The following is a 17083-nucleotide window of genomic DNA, read 5'->3' as shown; positions in this document are numbered from 1 at the left end:
GGTTTTGTTTGTACTACTCTTTGTACTCTACTCTTTTGTTAGTGAATTTTTCCTGGATCGTTTCCGCCACTTGAACTGTGAGTTTACGGTTCTAACAACTTTAGCAAAATATAAGGCAAAATTTGATTCTTCAAATATCTCCTTATCTTCAATATATTTGAGTTTGACTCGTGGATAGGATCATAGGGTTGATGCGAACCTCAATCGACTTGCTTTGAGACCCAACAACAATATTGGAATACGGACCCAAGAAAGCTAAAATGCAGATTTTGATAAAAAACCTTGACCCAACGTTTACAAATGAAACACGAACCAAAGGTATAATGAAACAACCCTCGACCCAACGTTTATAAATGAAACGCGAACCAAAGGTATAAAGAAACAACCATCGACCCAACGTTTATACATGAAACGCGAACCGAAGGCATATAAATTTGATCAAAGCTATTGATGGAGCTAATTGTGCATAATTTCCTTAGCAATGGCATGAATTAATGGTTGATTATGGCTGATTGACTTTCCAATTACATACCAATTAATTGGATGATTGACTTGCCAAATTACATGCCAATTAATTGGTTGATTGACTTAAATCAACCTTAATTTTAGGCTTTTATGAGTTAGTCCTTTTTTACTTTATTCACTTTCCAACGTTTACTTTATTGTAAACGTTGGGTCAAAGAAAACCTTGACCCAACGTTTACAAATGAAACGCGAACCAAAGGTATAAGTAACAACCATCGACCCAACGTTTATAAATGAAACGCGAACTGAAGGTATAAGGAAACAACCATCGACCCAACGTTTATAAATGAAACGCGAACCGAAGATATAAGGAAACAACCATCGACCCAACGTTTATGAATGAAACGCGAACCGAAGGTATATAAATTTGAACGCCACAAGGAAGAATCCTTGATAAGTTCACAAGTTCTTTGCAGAACCAAAAGAAGGCGCAAGTCTCACATTTTTTCTAATTTTCATTCATGATCTTCTCATTACAATGAGTGCATGCTATTTATAGAGCATGGCTGAAAATAAGAGTACCTGCCTAGTATGGAAAGGAAATTAAATTGGTTTACAACATTGGAAACTAAATAAAGTAAAAAAAAGGCTAACTAATAAAAGCCTAAAATTAAGGTTGATTTAAGTCAATCAACCAATTAATTGGCATGTAATTTGGCAAGTCAATCATCCAATTAATTGGTATGTAATTGGAAAGTCAATCAGCCATAATCAACCACTAATTCATGTCATTGCTAAGGAAATTATGCGCAATCAACTCCATCAATAGCTTTGATCAAATTTATTACGCCTTCATCTCCCTTTGGGCCAAGCTTGGAATGCCCAATTTTAGAACCAGCCCAAATCTCTTGAATCAACCCATTAAGTGCTTCTTTGATCTTCTTGGATCTTGCTCTAGTAATAGGCCCAACTGGAACATGCAATGGATCCTTTAATGGTGCTTGTTGATTCTCATCATTCCCCCTCTCTTCAAAGGATTCGTCCTCGAATCATCAGCTACATCAAAAGAAAGAGGACAATTGTTTTTTTTTTTTTTTTTTTTTTTTTTTTGTACTTGGTATACGACGCAAAACAACAAGAAGGAATAATGAATACAAACAGAAAAAAAAAAGAAAAAAAAGAAGAAGATAGGATGATAATGATAAACAAAAGATAAAAAGGATAGTAAACCTGATTTTAGAGCCTGTGCTCTGATACCAAATGATGCGAACCTCAATCGACACGCTTTGAGACCCAACAAACAATATTGGAAATTAACCCAAGAAAGCTAAAAATCAGATTTTTAGATAGAAAACCCCGACCCAACGTTTATATATGAAACGCGAACCAAAGGTATAAAAAGTAAGAACCTTCGACCCAACGTTTATAAACGAAACGCAAACCGAAGGTATAGGTTTGAACGCCACAAGGAAGAATCCTTGATAAGTTCACAAGTTCTCTGAAGAACTAATAGAAGAAGCAAAGCTCACTTTTTGTATTTTTCATTGATGATCCCCATTACAATGAGTGCATGCTATTTATAAGCATGGCTGAAAATATGACTACCTACTTGCTATGGAAAGGAAATTAAATTGGTTCCAACATTGGAAAGTAAATCAAGTAAAAAAGGACTAACTAATAAAAGTCTAAAATTAAGGTTGATTTGGTCTGAAATTTGCAGCTCCTCCATGCCAAAAATAGACTGAGATTGGCAATTAAATCACGCTTAAGGAAGGTCTTGAAATAGGTAAGCCAATCAACCAACTAATTGGCATGTAATTTGGCAAGTCAATCATCCAATTAATTGATATGTAATTGGATAGTCAATCAGCCATAATCAACCATTAATCCATGCCATTGCTAAGGAAATTTTGTGCAATCTGCTCCATGAATAGCTTGGATCAAATTTATTACGCCTTCATCTCCCTTTGGGCCAAGCTTGGAATGCCCCATTTTAGAATCAGCCCAAATCTCTTCAATCAGCCCATTAAGTGCTTCTTTGATCTTCTTGGATCTTGCTCTAGTAATAGGCCCAACTGAAACATGCAATGGATCCTTTAATGGTGCTTGTTGAATCTCATCAAGGGTTGTTGAGAAGCATCCTTATTTCCAATAGCATCTATGTGACTCATTGCATTTGCTCTCTCGAAGAGGTATATAGAGTTCGACCTTAATTGAGATAAATGGGTGAAAGAAAAAACTTTAGTTTTAACAAAAGATTGGGGGTTGTTGTTTAAGAAATATGAGAGCTTTTTATTGGGGTTACTCGCCCAAACAAGGAGCGAGTTGTTGAGACTTGCTCAGGCAGGTGAGCCCTATAAAAGCTCTCTCCCATTTTGCTGATTAAATTGCTAACAATTTTGATTAAAAAAATTGCTAGGGATCCAAAGGAGGGGGGAGAGCTTCAAATCAAGAACTAAGGAACATGTTGATACGGATTTTCGCACAATCGGACTAAACGATGGGTAACTGCAAAATTGAAAAGACGACTAGAGTCATGTCGGGAAGCCTCCAATGTTTTTATGCCGTACATCATTAGTCTTATTTACCCTTCCTACATGATTTTGGAAGTGTATCCCTGTCTTACATTCTTTGATTTTTGGGGATTTTGGAGATGGCCTTTCTTGATTTATCAGCCTCATAATGGACACTTAGCTTTGTAACTGTTGTCTAATTGCCAGGAATCTCAAGAGTTTATGGACATTTAATTGAAAGGATTATTGGTCATTTATTTCCAAATCAATGGCTTGGAGCACATGTTACAAAGAAGTACAAAGAGTCCATGATATTGATGATGTCACCTGATTAGGATATGCACAGTCAACTGTCTAAGAACCCGTCCAATATTGATTTGCATTCGGATTAGGATTGGCTACAATTTTTTATTCGAATTGCAACTTGTCTAACGGTAAAGACGAGAGGTCTCTATGAAGTTACATGCTCAACACTACAACATGCGAGTCCCATCAAAAAAACTTTTTTCAATTGCCTGTCCCAATTGACATTGATCGGGGCATTACAGGATTTGGTTTGCCTTACATCTCCAGGAACAGTGGTGACCATTGACCAAGGTCGAGTTATATTCTTTCCTTAGCTAATTAATTTACTACTTTATTTGTTTTGTTTGTACAAAAAGCTAATTTGCTACTTGTTATGCACGCATCACCAACTTTTTACTTTATTATATTTCTATTTTTGTTATTAAAATAAACTACAAAGTTTTGAGAAAGGTATCAAAGGCTGACCTTGGTGATCCTTCAAACCTTCCTACATAAGCTACGATGAATAGATGATGCTTTCTTTCACCACTAGTAGAACTAAACAGATATTTAAAAAAGACTCCATTTTCATTTTTCCTGTGAGAAAAAATTGGTAGCGCTTGGCATGAGAAAAAAGACGACGATCCCTTAGTTTTTTTTTAGGGGGGGGGGGGGCGAATAGTTTAAGAGAGGGGTTATGAAGCCAACCTGTCTTCAACAGCCTTGAATGTGATATTTACTATACTTGAAATAGATGGATCTCACAATCCCATTTTTAATAAAAATTCATACAGTTTAATAAGAAACAATCCCAATAAAAAAAAAAAAAAAAAAACATCAATAAAGCATTTAATGCTCTTGATCTTAAAAGTCTAAACCTAGTCTCATTATGGATTTATGGAATTGTAATCCTATATTCCAGTGTTGTTAAGTTGTGCGACTAATGCAGAAACTTAATTATTCTGAATAACTTAAAGGCAAGGATTTAAGACAGGTAAGTCTTGCAACACCGTTACGCGCATTTATGTATTATCCTAACGAATAATCTAATTAACTTATTTAGTTGGTATTTGTTGGAACAGTCTCCTAAGACCACGTCAGCTCAGCCGGCTAAAGCACACCCAATGAGAAACAATGCGCGTACAATCCGAATAACATTCGCCAAACTATTGTGTCCAAATTTCTAAGCACCCACCCCTCACTTTCTCATATTTGCCGCTACGTCAAACATTCAAGCCGTAGATTCCTTTAGTGGATCACCCGCCAACCTCGTCGGATTTTTCTCCACGACCATTATCTCTGTCTCTGTCTCTTTCTATATATATAGAAAATACAAATAAAAGCATCACCAATTCAAAACGCGCGTTGCCTTCAAAGCACACACTTTGATTCCTTCCATTCTGTTACCTGAATCTTTCAAGGATATTTCATGCTTTCGTCTTGCGTAGATTTGTCTCTGTCTTGATATTTTTTTATTATTATGCTTTTGCTCGTATTGGGCCTTTAGCTAGCTTTGGTGGGTTCTATATTTTCTTTCCTTCACGCTTTCGTTGCTTACCATTTCTTTCATACATTTCGCATCGAATTTGGCAAATATTCTTGGTTTCTAGATCTGGGTCTTTTCTTTTTTCTCAGAAGAATTCTTCCATGTATCAAAACGTATCAAAGGAAGCTCTTTGACACCGGAAATTAATCTTCGAGTGTATCCAAAAACCCGTGGAGGTTGCAAATCTGCCCGAGGTATTTATTTATTTGTTTTTGGTGTTTTTCTATTTGATTTAGGATGGGATTTTATGAATTCTTGGTTAATTGAATTATTGTCTAAGATTTTCTTTGATAAGCAATGGGAATTGAATAGTTGGAGCAAACAGGGGAAAAAAAATTTAGTTGGATTTTGATTAGACATGAATGATTGGTTTTGTGTTAATTTTTGGTAGAAAAGAATTGTTCGTTGTTTCGAAGATGCAGCAGCATATAGGGCATGTTGAGGAGGAGCTGAAGAAGACGAAGGAGCAATTATATGTAATCGAGAAAGAAAGGGATCGAGCAGTTAATGAGGTGAAAGAGATGAAAAAGGTGGCTGGGGATGCCAACATGAGGCAAAAGGTCAGAGAGATGCAAATGGAGCTGAATTCAGTGAAGGATGCATTGTCGATTGCAAGCCAGGAACTGAACATCAAAGAAAAGAATATGAACTCTTTGAAACTTGAACTAGAGAAGGCAAAAAAATTGGAGCTTAAACTGGCAGAAAGAGATGCCTCATTGGGTAAATTGAAAGGGGAGTTGAGTAGTGTGAAAACCTCTGAGGCTAAGGTGATTGTTTTATTGTCTGACAGTCAGATTAGAATTCAGGAATTGGAGGTGGAAATCAAAAAAGGGAAGGAATTGAATACAAAAACGTTTGATTCATTGGTTGCTCAGACAAAGCAGGTTGAGCAAACCAAGATTTTGCTTGAAGAGGAAAAGCTTGAGATTGCTTCTCTTCATGAGAGGGTGAAGAAATTGGAGGGTGAGAAAACAGCTTCCTTGAAGGCAAAGACACTCAGTGAGGAAATGGAAATGGTTAAAAATGAACTGAAGTTGGTAACAGAGGCGGAAGAGCATGGGAAGAAGGCAATGGATGATTTGGCACTAGCACTAAAGGAAGTGGCAACAGAAGCTAGCCAGGCAAAGGAGAAACTCAGCGTAAGCCAAGCAGAGCTAGAGCAGGCGAAAGAGGAGGGAGAGAATTTGAAGGTGATGTTGAAGAGCAAGGAGGAAATGTACAAAGCACTCTTGGATGAAGCAAGGAAAGAAGCTGATCGATATAAGAATACTGCAGAAAGGTTGAGATTAGAGGCTGAAGAGTCCCTCTTGGCATGGAATGGGAAAGAAACTGGCTTTGTTGATTGTATCAAAAAGGCTGAGGAGGAGAGGTTTGCTGCACAAGAAGAGACCAGTAGGCTGCTTGAGTTGCTTACAGCAGCAGAGAAAAAGGGTATTGCCTCAAAGGAAGAAAATCAGAAGTTGCGTGACATACTCAAACAGGCCCTGAATGAAGCTAATGTTGCAAAAGAAGCTGCAGGGATTGCTCGGGCTGAAAATTCCCAACTCAAGGATAGCCTGGTTGAAAAGGAGGATGCTTTGAAATTCCTTGCCATAGAAAATGAACACCTTAGGTTTAATGAAGCTGCTGCTTTTGAGAACATCAAAGAGTTGAAGCGGTTGCTTTCTGAGGCACTAACAAAGGAGTTAAAGAAAGAAGACAAGGAGAAATCGCCAACAAAGGAGTCCAAGAAAGAAGATAAGGAGCACAAAGATGGCAACAAGCTGGTCAAAGCTTTCAGTTTTCGGCTCAAGGAGTCGAAACTTCCCAATAAGCACAGGGACGTGGACGAGGACCCCCACAATGATGAGGATCTTAGGGGCTCAATATTTGACAGTTTAGCTTCATCAGATTCAGCAGCCCATCAGAGGAAAAAGCCGTCTCCTGTATTCACAGATGATGGAGAAACACTACATTCAGATGATTTTGATCATCTTGATGGAACCCATTTTGAGGACCCAGACAATTATGATAAAGGCTCAAGAAAAAAGAGAGCACTACTACGAAGATTTGGAGATCTTATTAGGAGAAGTCGTCTTCAGAGTTGATGGAATAAACCTTTTGCAGTAAACAAGTTTTTCCTACCACTTAGTTTTGATTCTTGGAACAGATTATCCACTTATTTTGATTCTTGGAAAATGAGACTTGCCACCAGAGAGTTATAGTGAACATGCTCCCATTGATCTATGGTTATGTACAGTCAGTCTTACAGCAAAGATATAATAGGAAGCTTGAAGTTACCAATTTATCTTCTTTATGTTGCCCTTTTTTTTATTCTTTAAGCAAGTGATTTTCATGGTATTACGCTATATGATAAGGATAAAAACCCTTTGAGGATTTGTTTATCCTTTATGAAGTGATTTGATTAAGATTAGATTTGTTTTGAAATTATTCAAATAATTTGTAAGCTCCGTAAAATAGAGCATTGTAAAAAATAATATTAATTAATAAGACTACAATGTAGCCTTGTCGGGCTCTTTTCTAGTGGTGGATATAAATGTTTAATATGGAACCACTCGTAAATCTTTTATCTCTAATTTCTTTATTTCTTCCTCTCCCTCTTTCGTTTTCTATTTAATTACAATCTTCTTTATTGTATCAGAGCCATTGACTAACGCCACTCTTTGATCTCAAATAGTCTTGTGGACTTCCCTTCTCATGGTTGTGCCTCCCTCCTGGAACTCCCATCGTTGTTCAATAACCTTTTGTCTTGAATCATTGTCATATGAGAATCCTGTCAAGTTTTTGACCACATCAATCGAAAACTCATTAGTCGATATACACAACACCACAAAAATCAACCAAATCTGACGTTTTATGCGCCACCAAAGGCTTCTGCCAGTTATACCACGCACCTCTATGCTCCGCCATGCGTTGATAACCTCCATCCTTCTTTGTTGTAAATGATAAGCGGTTTAAGTGGTTAAGCAAATTTGACCTTAAAATGACATAAGACAGATCGTTTAACTCCTATAACCCCAAAAAAAAAAAAAAATGATGGAAAGAAGGTCCAAATGGCCTATATTAGGCTCATGTGTCCCATCTTTTTGCCCTATTTGGCCCATTTATATAGCCTTTTGTTGGCCTAGTTATTTGACTTATTGTTGATCTTGTTGTTAACCCAAGCTAATTTTCAGCCCATTGTTAGCCCATTTATCAACCCATGTTGGCCATATTCTTGGCCCATGGTTGGCTTTATTTTGACCCAAGTTGTTTAGCCTATTGTTGTTGGTACAGTTTTAGCCCATCTCCAACCGCCATCGCTAGATTGAGGGAGGATGTTAGAGTATATGATAATGACAGAAATTCTTTGTGCTAAATGAAGATTTATTTATCCTAAGTGAAGGGATTTAATTACATTTGAAATCATTCAAATAATTTGTAAGCTTTATAAATAGAGTATTGTAGATAGTCAAATTAATTAATAAGATTACAATATAGTCCTATCAGGCTCTTTCCTAGTGATAAACATAACTATCTAACATCAAACCACCCGTCAATTTTTTTTCTCATTTTGTTTATTTCTTCCTCTTCCTCTCCCATTTTCTATTTAATTACAAAACTTTTTCACATGACCACCCAAACTCAATGCTCTTATAATGCCACACTGCCCCTTGTTTCTTTACTCCAAGATCAACCTGAGGTAGCATGAGGAATTAATTGGCATATTTTATTTAAAATATTTTTAAATTTTTCACGTGTATTTGAGAAGTATTGGATTGTAAATCCTTCTCTCTCTCTCTCTCTTTTATTTTTTATTATTAATTTTGTGGTAGTAGGAAATTGGCATGTGAGGAACAAATATAAACTGTAATTTTCAAAATTATTGAAGATGTGATTCATGTGAATGAAAGGGATTAATTAACCAGGGACAGTGGGTGGCCATGATTTGGTAGTGGAGACAAGGTGTCCACTGTCCTTTATGAGGGTACCCCACCTTCCTTTAGAAGGGACCATGCCAATTAAATATTTGATATCCACAAAATTTATAGCAAACTAATATAGGCTTATCCATTGTCTGCCACCAGGAGTTACTGGACAAAAGAAGGCCACTATTGTCTTTGATGAGACTACAGCTTTGTTAACTTTTTTATTTTTTAAATTAAAATTATTAATAAATAATTCAAACACAATATATATATATATATATATATATATATATATATATATATATCAAAACACTTTCTTCAAACTAAAAATAAAAAAAAGGAACCTTTGAAATGCATTAATAATGAGAAACACTATAAAATACAGGGCGCCTTAGAACCAGTTAAGGGTCTATGAAACCAATCTTGCAACTGAAAAATCAATTCAAAATGTTTCAAAATATTTGATGAAATCTTCTTGTACAAAATAAAAATGCTGAAATTTAAGAACAAAAAATGGCTCATACTTTGATGAAAGAATGAGATTTTCATTAGAATTTGTTTCACATGATATTTTAATGAAAGTCCACTTAACCTTCTCAAATTATAACTCCAATGATAATTTACCCATCAAACTATCAATTGCGACAATTTACCTTCCAAACTATCAAAACAATGACAATGTACCCCCAATGCTATTAAAATAACGAAATTACCCATATAGAACTTTCAATAAGACAAAAATATCCTTAAAATTTTGAAAAAAAAAATTAATATTTTTGTTTTTATTTTAGTAAGGGTAATTTCGTCATTTTGTTAAAATTAGGGGTATATTGTCATTGTTTTTGTAGTTTAGGAGGTAAATTATTGCAATTGATAGTTTGGAGATAAATTATCATTGGAGTAATAGTTTAAGGGGATTAAGTGAACTTTACCTTAACTTTTAAAAGATATATGTAACATTTATTATTATTATTATTATTATTTTTTGACATGTGTAACATTTATTATTAAAAATACACTATACACCATCAATTAGGGCTGTTAAGTGAGTGAAGCGTCTCGCGAGCAAGCTCGGGCTCGGCTCGAATATTAAATGAAGCACTTCATGAACACAAATCCTGGCTCGAATATTAAACGAAGCAAGCTCGGCTCGACTCGGCTAAGCTCGTGAACAGCTCGTATAAGCTCGAGTGTGTGTATATATATATATACTAAGTAATAGATAATTAATTATAAATCTCATAATTATTAAAACCTTAAAATTGCATTTATATTTAAGCGTTAGAGAATGAAAAATTCTAGACCATTCGTGATGAAAGAGAGAGAGAGCAATCATTAAAAAAACCTCGATTCAATTAGAGCAGATCCAAACGAAAGGAAGAAGAATCAAGTAGAAACTATTGAGGGAGATTGCGAAAGGCATAAACTATTGATGAATCAAATAGACCCAAACACTATCACTACATGTCTGGTGAGTGAGAGTGAGAGAGTGGGAAATGAGAGTTCAGGTGAAAGATCCGTTGTGATTGGTGAGGGAGATTGAGAGAGAGAAGTTAAAAAAATATTTTTTCGTAGGGGGTGTTGTCCCAATGCAGTCTGAATGTAACCTGTTAACTTGTCCCACATTGTTAAGAAAACATCAATCTCCAAGTTTGCTTATCTATAAAAGGATGCATATCCTTTTTCTTTGAAACCAAATGTCTTTACTGTATTGACTCAGGCTCCATACTCGACTAGCCAGACTAAGCAAATACTCATATGCAAACTAACTTCTTAAGCCGTTTAAGAGTACTTGAAGTTAAAAAAAAAAATTAAAACAAAAACATTAAAAATAAGAGCCAGCTCGCGAGCTGGCTCGGCTCGACTTATTATTAGCTCGAGCTCAATTTTTTTGGCTCGCACTTGAGCTCGAGCTCGAGTAAAATTTAAACGAGCCAAGCTTGAACAAGGGAAGCTCGCTCAAGCTCGGCTCATTTACACCCCTACCATCAATCTCCAAAAGCACGACCCACTTTTTTCTCTTAACGTTTGCTAATAATTTAAAACTTTTCAGATAAGTGGGGTACCTTATTATCAAAAGAAATGTTTTTTTTTTTTTTTTTACCTTCTATAAAATTATATGAAAATATTTGGATGAACACAAATGAAACAGACCAATTCTATCAAGACACGTGAAACACCCGACCAATTCCACTACAGTAATGCTATTCTATTCACACCGTTTGACCCTACACATTTTTAAATAGTGTTTATTATTAGTCTTTTGAAAGAAAAAAAAAGAAAAAGAAAAAATGTGTTAAATTTACTTTACCCTCACGAAGTATCACAAGTTTTTTAATTTGAATCATAATATTTAAAAATTGACAATGTATTCTCTTAATATTTCAAAAAATTTCAATTCAGACATTTCGTTATTAATTTTTGTCAAATTTAACGATAATCTATAAAATTAAGTAATTATCTTTAATGGTTTTTTTTTTTTTTAATTTCTCTTCAATTAGACGAAAATTAGTAACGAAAAATCTGAATTGAAAATGTTTGAAACATTGAGTATACATTGTCAATTTTTAAACATTGGAGTTCGAATTGAAAAGTTTCTGAAGTTTCAAGAGTAAAATAAATTTAACCCAAAAAAATATTAATTGCTTAAATTAAGTTATATCAATTAATTTAATAAATAAATGTAAAAAAAATATCATTACTCTTTTTTTTTTTTTTTTTTTTTTGAAAAGAAAAATATCATTACTCTTTCTACCATACTTTGACGTGCAAATCATCATCGATGAGTACGACGACAGCCCGCCTAACGGGGACCATTTCACAACTAAAAATTCTTAAAATCAGTTGATACCAGTTTTGTCTAAATCATCATCGTCCTAAACACCATGATTATCAGTAAGCCCGGTCCCACATTTCTGTTATATTATCCAAAGCCCCCGGTCCCACATATCTGGTTACCAGCCCAATTTGCGGAAGCACATGATCCTCATGTATCTAACGGTCTTATTTAATTCTCCAAAAGTTGGAAACGTGGCACGCGTTCACAGCATCTCCGCGCTTCACCGACCCTTTCGTACAACCACAGGTGTCCACATTTTCACACACAAGCTGCTCTCACCCTCTACATATTTCATTCCTTTATGCTTTTCTTGTCCCACTGTCAGAGCAACACACACGCACGCGCACTAACACAAACGGAGACAGAAGAACCGCTCGGAGAGGGTTCGTAGTATGTCGGAGGTGATGGAGTTCGCGTCGTCCCAGGAGGGCCACGAGGAGAGCGAGAACGAGCGGCTGGAGATGATTCACAATATGGATGATCCAAAGGCCTGGAGCCTGTCCCTCCCCAGGGAGATTTTTTTGAGAGCGGCAGTGTCGCTTAAGGACCAGGTACGTGATTTACGGGGGAGCCGGGGAGGGGTTGTAGGTTAAGGTGTGTCACCATGAGTGAGCACGTTAGCTGAAGCGCTTGACGCTTTTGTAATTGTTGTGTTCAGGTGGTGCAATTGACGTGGAGAGGACAAGCGGCTATGGACCCCGCTGTGTATACGGGTCTGCTCGGGACGGCTTTCACCTGCTTACGGTCGTACGAGGCCACCGGTAACCAGCAGGACTTGCTGTTGTCGGCTGAGATCGTCGACACGTGTGCCGTCGTCGCACGTGCCTCCACCAGGTTTTTTTTTTTAAAAAAATTTATTTATTTAAAAAAAAAAAGAGGTTCAGTGGGTGGTTATTATCTTGTCTAATCGGTTTTAGGAAAGTGGCGGAAAATAGGTGGGCGTGAACCTCACACGGACTTTGCTGGGTCCGAGAAAATGTCTGAAACTACGGCGTTTAATAAGTAAACATTAAGAAATCATCCTATGCTTATTTTAATATGATAAACATTCTGATTTTAATAAGGTGGTGTAAGAAGATATGTCGATTTCCAGTTTGGAAGAGAATTAATCAGTGGGGATATATCATATATGTGAAACTTGACGCTTAAGGATGTATTGTTTGTACCTTTGTGGGAGCATCTTAATCAACAAGAACACAAGGAATATTCTACTGCAAGTGCCGGCCACTAACAAGTTTAACCCGTGAAGCAACCTTGTGGGCTCATCTATGAGTTTGAACTCGGTATATGGTTTTTGGACCCTAATCAAGCCAACCATCATTTCACACGTCATAACCCATATATCTAATGTTTGATATTTGGAAGATACGAGGAGAATTTGGCAAATACCAAAGATATTTGCTATTTGTAGTTTGTCTTTAATTCGTAATCTTCTATATAGTCAAAGCTTTTCCTTGTTGTGGGGTGAAGTAAATTTTGGTGATATATTGGTATGACAGGCACGTGACATTTTTGTGTGGAAGAGGTGGGGTTTACGCACTTGGGGCTGTGGTGGCTAATTGCAGAGGGGACCAAGAGAGGCGAGACTTGTTCTTGAGTCTCTTTCTTGAGGTGATATAAATCTTTCTTGGATTATATATGTCCTGTTTTGGAATCTCTTTAATCCATTTATGTATTGAAAATGTTGTCCCTGTCACATGGTTTTTTCATATCTTGGAAATAATATCTGTTTGGGGCCATGGATTGTCACAAAAAAATCCTTGCCCTATTGTTTTCTCCATTGCCACATATACCCAAGTACATCCATAATTATTAATTGAAAAGGACGCTCTTCTTGTATTATTGAATGCACTTGTCTACCAATTATCTAACCAAAATCCAATGCATGCTTCTCAAAAAAATCTAATCATTGCTATTTCTGGTCCCCAACTAAAGAGTAGATTTTGGCAGAATTGCAACATGTGCAACCAAGCACAGTTTTTCCAGGAGTAACCAATTAACTTGTTTCTTGGGAAGAGATAAATGCACTTAATAAAACCCTCTTTCTGGCTAAGAAATAAGGAAGCATGGTTTTGACTTCACAAAACCTAACATCATTATTTTGACTTTACAAAACCCTCTCTTTGTTTTGTTAAGATGTGGTCTTGTAACTTATCTTTATTGTTTGTGGAGGTAGTTGTTCACATTATTTTTGTTGGGGAGAGAAACACCAAGGGAGCCAAATAAGAGTAAGTTAATATACATATTATAACGCTATTTCTAGCCCAAAAGCCTAAGCTAATGGCTTAAATCCACTTATGTATATTAAGTACTATTGTTCTTTATAGTTCTTCAATATGGGATACAAACTTCACAAGTGTATGCACAACAAATCTCTCCTTACTTGTGAGTCTCTACCACATTGACCAAACTCCCCCTCACACAATAGTGTCACGCATACTCTAATAGAAACGACACTCGTTTTACCAGAGTCAAACCAAGACACTCATTTCATTGCGTCTATTGAATCTACAGTGTATTTTGGTAATAATTATAAGAGGACAAGTGGTTCTGTGCATTTTGTGGATCTGCCTTTTTTTGGGGTAATTCATTTACTCTATTTTTCTATACTTTTCATTGTCAAAATTAGCCAGTGAATAATGAGAAAGAATAGCATCATTTGGTGGATCTGATTTAGATTGAAATACAATTTTTAGTGATGATTACCCTTTTATTTCTTTGCCATCTAGTCCTTATAAGTATCTTAGTCTCTTAAAAGCCAGTTGCAAGAAAAAAAACTTGGGACAGAGATGTGTCCCAGCTGTTTAGATTAGTTAGTTATCATTGTGGTGGAGGATCTATCCTTTCATATTAGGTGGTACTTCTTAAAAATCCAGAAATGCCATAAATGTAAATGTTCGGTGTATTCTGCAATGGCCTCACAAAGACAGCCTAAGTTTTCATTTACACATATAAGTGGAAATGTCATGGAGCTCTCTATCAAGAGATGTCATGTCTTCTGGAAGCAACAAGCATGTCTAATATTTGTCTAAACTTAATCAATGTACAGCTGGCACAGGAGAAAGCTCTCCCAGTTGGACCTGAGGAGGGTGGTTTTGGAATGTCATATGATCTTCTCTATGGGCGAGCTGGCTTTTTATGGGCTGCATTGTTCATAAACAAGCATCTTGGACAAGAAACATTGCCCAGTGATCTTCTCATGCCTGTCGTTGATGCAGTACTAGCCGGGGGCAGGGCAGGGGCATCTGATAACACAGCCTGCCCACTGATGTACAGATGGCATGGAACAAGGTACTGGGGCGCAGCCAACGGCCTAGCCGGAATCTTGCAAGTGCTGCTCCACTTCCCTCTCTCCAAAGAGGATGCTGATGATGTCAAGGGGACTTTGAGGTATATGATGAGTAATAGGTTTCCTCATAGTGGAAATTACCCTGCAAGCGAAGGAAACCCAAGGGACAAGTTGGTGCAATGGTCTCATGGTGCCACTGGTGTGGCCCTTACTCTGTGCAAGGCATCAAAGGTTAGTAACTTCAATACCATAATTGCATTCCTTCAGACCCATTCTTTTTATTTTTCGGTTAAGTAGCAAGCCTATTCATACCAATGGTAATACATAAACATCAGTATGAGAACTATTAGGCATCAGGATCTGTTCAATATGATGGAATTCTCCGTAAGGTTGACGATTTACATAAAGTTTAAGCACTCATGATATATATGCAAAACAGAATTATCAGTAAAAGAAAATGTTATAATAAGCCAAATCACTAATCCTTAATCCCAAAATCAGTTTCTTTACATTAATTGTTGGAACTAGTGGCTCATATTAGAACATCAGTGGAAGGCCAAATAGACGGGAGCGAAGTGAACGTCGCGATTGCGACATTCACAAAGCGGGAGTCTACTGGCCCATGAGCGTAATTAAGTTTGCGGGGGGAACAACTAGGTTGTGGGGGTACGGGGGTAACGACCCTACGGTACAGTACGGGGTATTTTGGGGATTTTCAAAATATGTCCGTACAATTAGGGTTTAAGGTTTTTTTATATATAATTAATAGCAAAATACAACCGCACTCTCTGTGGACATAGACATATTGCCGAACCACGTTAAATCTGTGTCTTGACTCTCACTTAATCTTTCTCTTTTCAATTCTATATTGTTTATCATTGTGGTGCACGGCAACAACACTAAATTTACATATATCAATGCATACACTTCTAGATTTTGGAGACCTGCATAGGAGTGCCATTAGAAATAATATATTGAGGACACAGATATTTGCATTTGGCAAAAATAAATGAATTGATGGGAACTTGTTCTATCTTTTAATCAGGTGTTTCCAAGTGATAGAGAATTCCGTGATGCTGCAATAGAAGCTGGGGAAGTTGTGTGGAAAAATGGTCTGGTGAAGAAGGTGGGACTTGCAGATGGTGTGGCCGGGAACGCTTACGCCTTCTTGTCCCTCTATCGACTGACAGGAGAGAGCATATATGAAGAGAGAGCAAAGGCATTTGCAAGCTTCTTGTATCATCATGCTAGAGAGCTTGTGAGTACAGTGGGACATGCTCCTGGGGCTGACTATGCTTACTCTCTTTTCCAAGGACTCGCTGGAACTGCTTGTCTCTGGTTTGATCTGCTAGCACCTGAAAACTCTAGGTTCCCAGGATATGAAGTGTAGGTTAAATTGTGCAAATTAAGCTAATATCTCCTTTATGAGCTTGAAATGTAATCTAACATGTACATACGAATGCATACTAAATCTTCCCATAATGCTCTAATGTATCCAAGGATTGTAGGACCTTGTCCTATATACTATCTTGATATATGATATGAGGATAGTACTGTTTCATCAAGTTGATTGATATGTTTTCATGTATAATGTCAACTTTATGGGAGACCCATTTTTAGTAATATGCAAGTATATGGATCTTGGAATTTTACGGTTCCTTAAAGTAGTATATAATCGCATAGCTTTTGGAAAGCTATGACTAACCTTTTAGTAGTATATCAATATATAAATGTTAGAAAGTTGAAGTTTTTTAAAAAAATCTCTCGGATGACTTAACATTATTAAATCACCACTTGTCCTCAAAGTTTAAACTAATAGAAATAAGTAAATTTAATCATTTAATCAACAGTTTAACATTCACCATCACGTATGGGCTTAAACTCCCTTTTAATGGGTGTGACTCAACATGTGAAATATTTAATTTAAATTGGGGGGAGGGGATAAATTGACGGAATCAAGATTTGATCCCAAGACCTTTGGCTCTTATACCATATTAAATCATTGCTTGTCTTAAAAACTTAAGCTAATAGAAAGAGGTAAATTTAATCATTTAACCAACACTTTTTAGCAACACAATTAGGGATTTAAAAACTATTTTGAGATATGTTGAGAGCATCAATTGAAGAATCCAAATCAAACTTCGAAAATTAACAATTGAATTTTCTTTTTACAAAACTCCTATTGGTTCAAAGACTAATTTTTACTACTGTGTCATCCTGAGAATCGTATAGCAGTCT

The 17083-nt window shown here is 36.5% G+C and overlaps 2 protein-coding genes across 3 annotated transcripts; both read left to right on the top strand.

The window, feature by feature from the left end:
* Positions 1-4540: 4540 nt before the first annotated feature.
* Positions 4541-7100, top strand: LOC132166235 (Myosin heavy chain-related protein). 2 transcript variants are annotated; one of them, XM_088511876.1, is made up of 2 exons: positions 4541-5003; positions 5201-7100. In XM_088511876.1, the coding sequence occupies exon 2, from the start codon at positions 5226-5228 to the stop codon at positions 6894-6896; it is 1671 nt and encodes a 556-aa protein (XP_088368002.1). In that variant the 5' UTR covers positions 4541-5003; positions 5201-5225; the 3' UTR covers positions 6897-7100. The 2 variants fall into 2 exon arrangements, with proteins under 2 accessions (XP_088368002.1, XP_059432996.2); XM_059577013.2 differs by having other exon boundaries at positions 4994-5003; positions 5226-7100.
* A 4757-nt stretch (positions 7101-11857) lies between these two features.
* GCL1 (GCR2-like 1) lies at positions 11858-16410 on the top strand. Its single transcript, XM_059577109.2, has 5 exons — positions 11858-12107; positions 12215-12390; positions 13056-13167; positions 14606-15076; positions 15891-16410. Exons 1-5 carry the CDS (start codon positions 11949-11951, stop codon positions 16233-16235), a joined length of 1263 nt encoding a protein of 420 aa, XP_059433092.2. The 5' UTR covers positions 11858-11948; the 3' UTR covers positions 16236-16410.
* Positions 16411-17083: the final 673 nt, after the last annotated feature.

This window comes from Corylus avellana, chromosome 11, assembly GCF_965113065.1.
Source record: "Corylus avellana chromosome 11, dhCorAvel1.hap1.2, whole genome shotgun sequence".
NCBI classification, from domain to species: domain Eukaryota; kingdom Viridiplantae; phylum Streptophyta; class Magnoliopsida; order Fagales; family Betulaceae; genus Corylus; species Corylus avellana.
This window is presented reverse-complemented; position numbering and strand designations above follow the sequence as displayed.

Bases quoted from the DNA above. Each gene is read 5' to 3' on its own strand.
- LOC132166235 (XM_088511876.1), top strand. From the start codon at position 5,226: ATGCAGCAGCATATAGGGCATGTTGAGGAGGAGCTGAAGAAGACGAAG.
- GCL1 (XM_059577109.2), top strand. From the start codon at position 11,949: ATGTCGGAGGTGATGGAGTTCGCGTCGTCCCAGGAGGGCCACGAGGAG. The intron at 12,108-12,214 runs GTACGTGATTTA...TGTTGTGTTCAG, and splicing joins CAGTGTCGCTTAAGGACCAG to GTGGTGCAATTGACGTGGAG. The intron at 12,391-13,055 runs GTTTTTTTTTTT...TTGGTATGACAG, and splicing joins GTCGCACGTGCCTCCACCAG to GCACGTGACATTTTTGTGTG.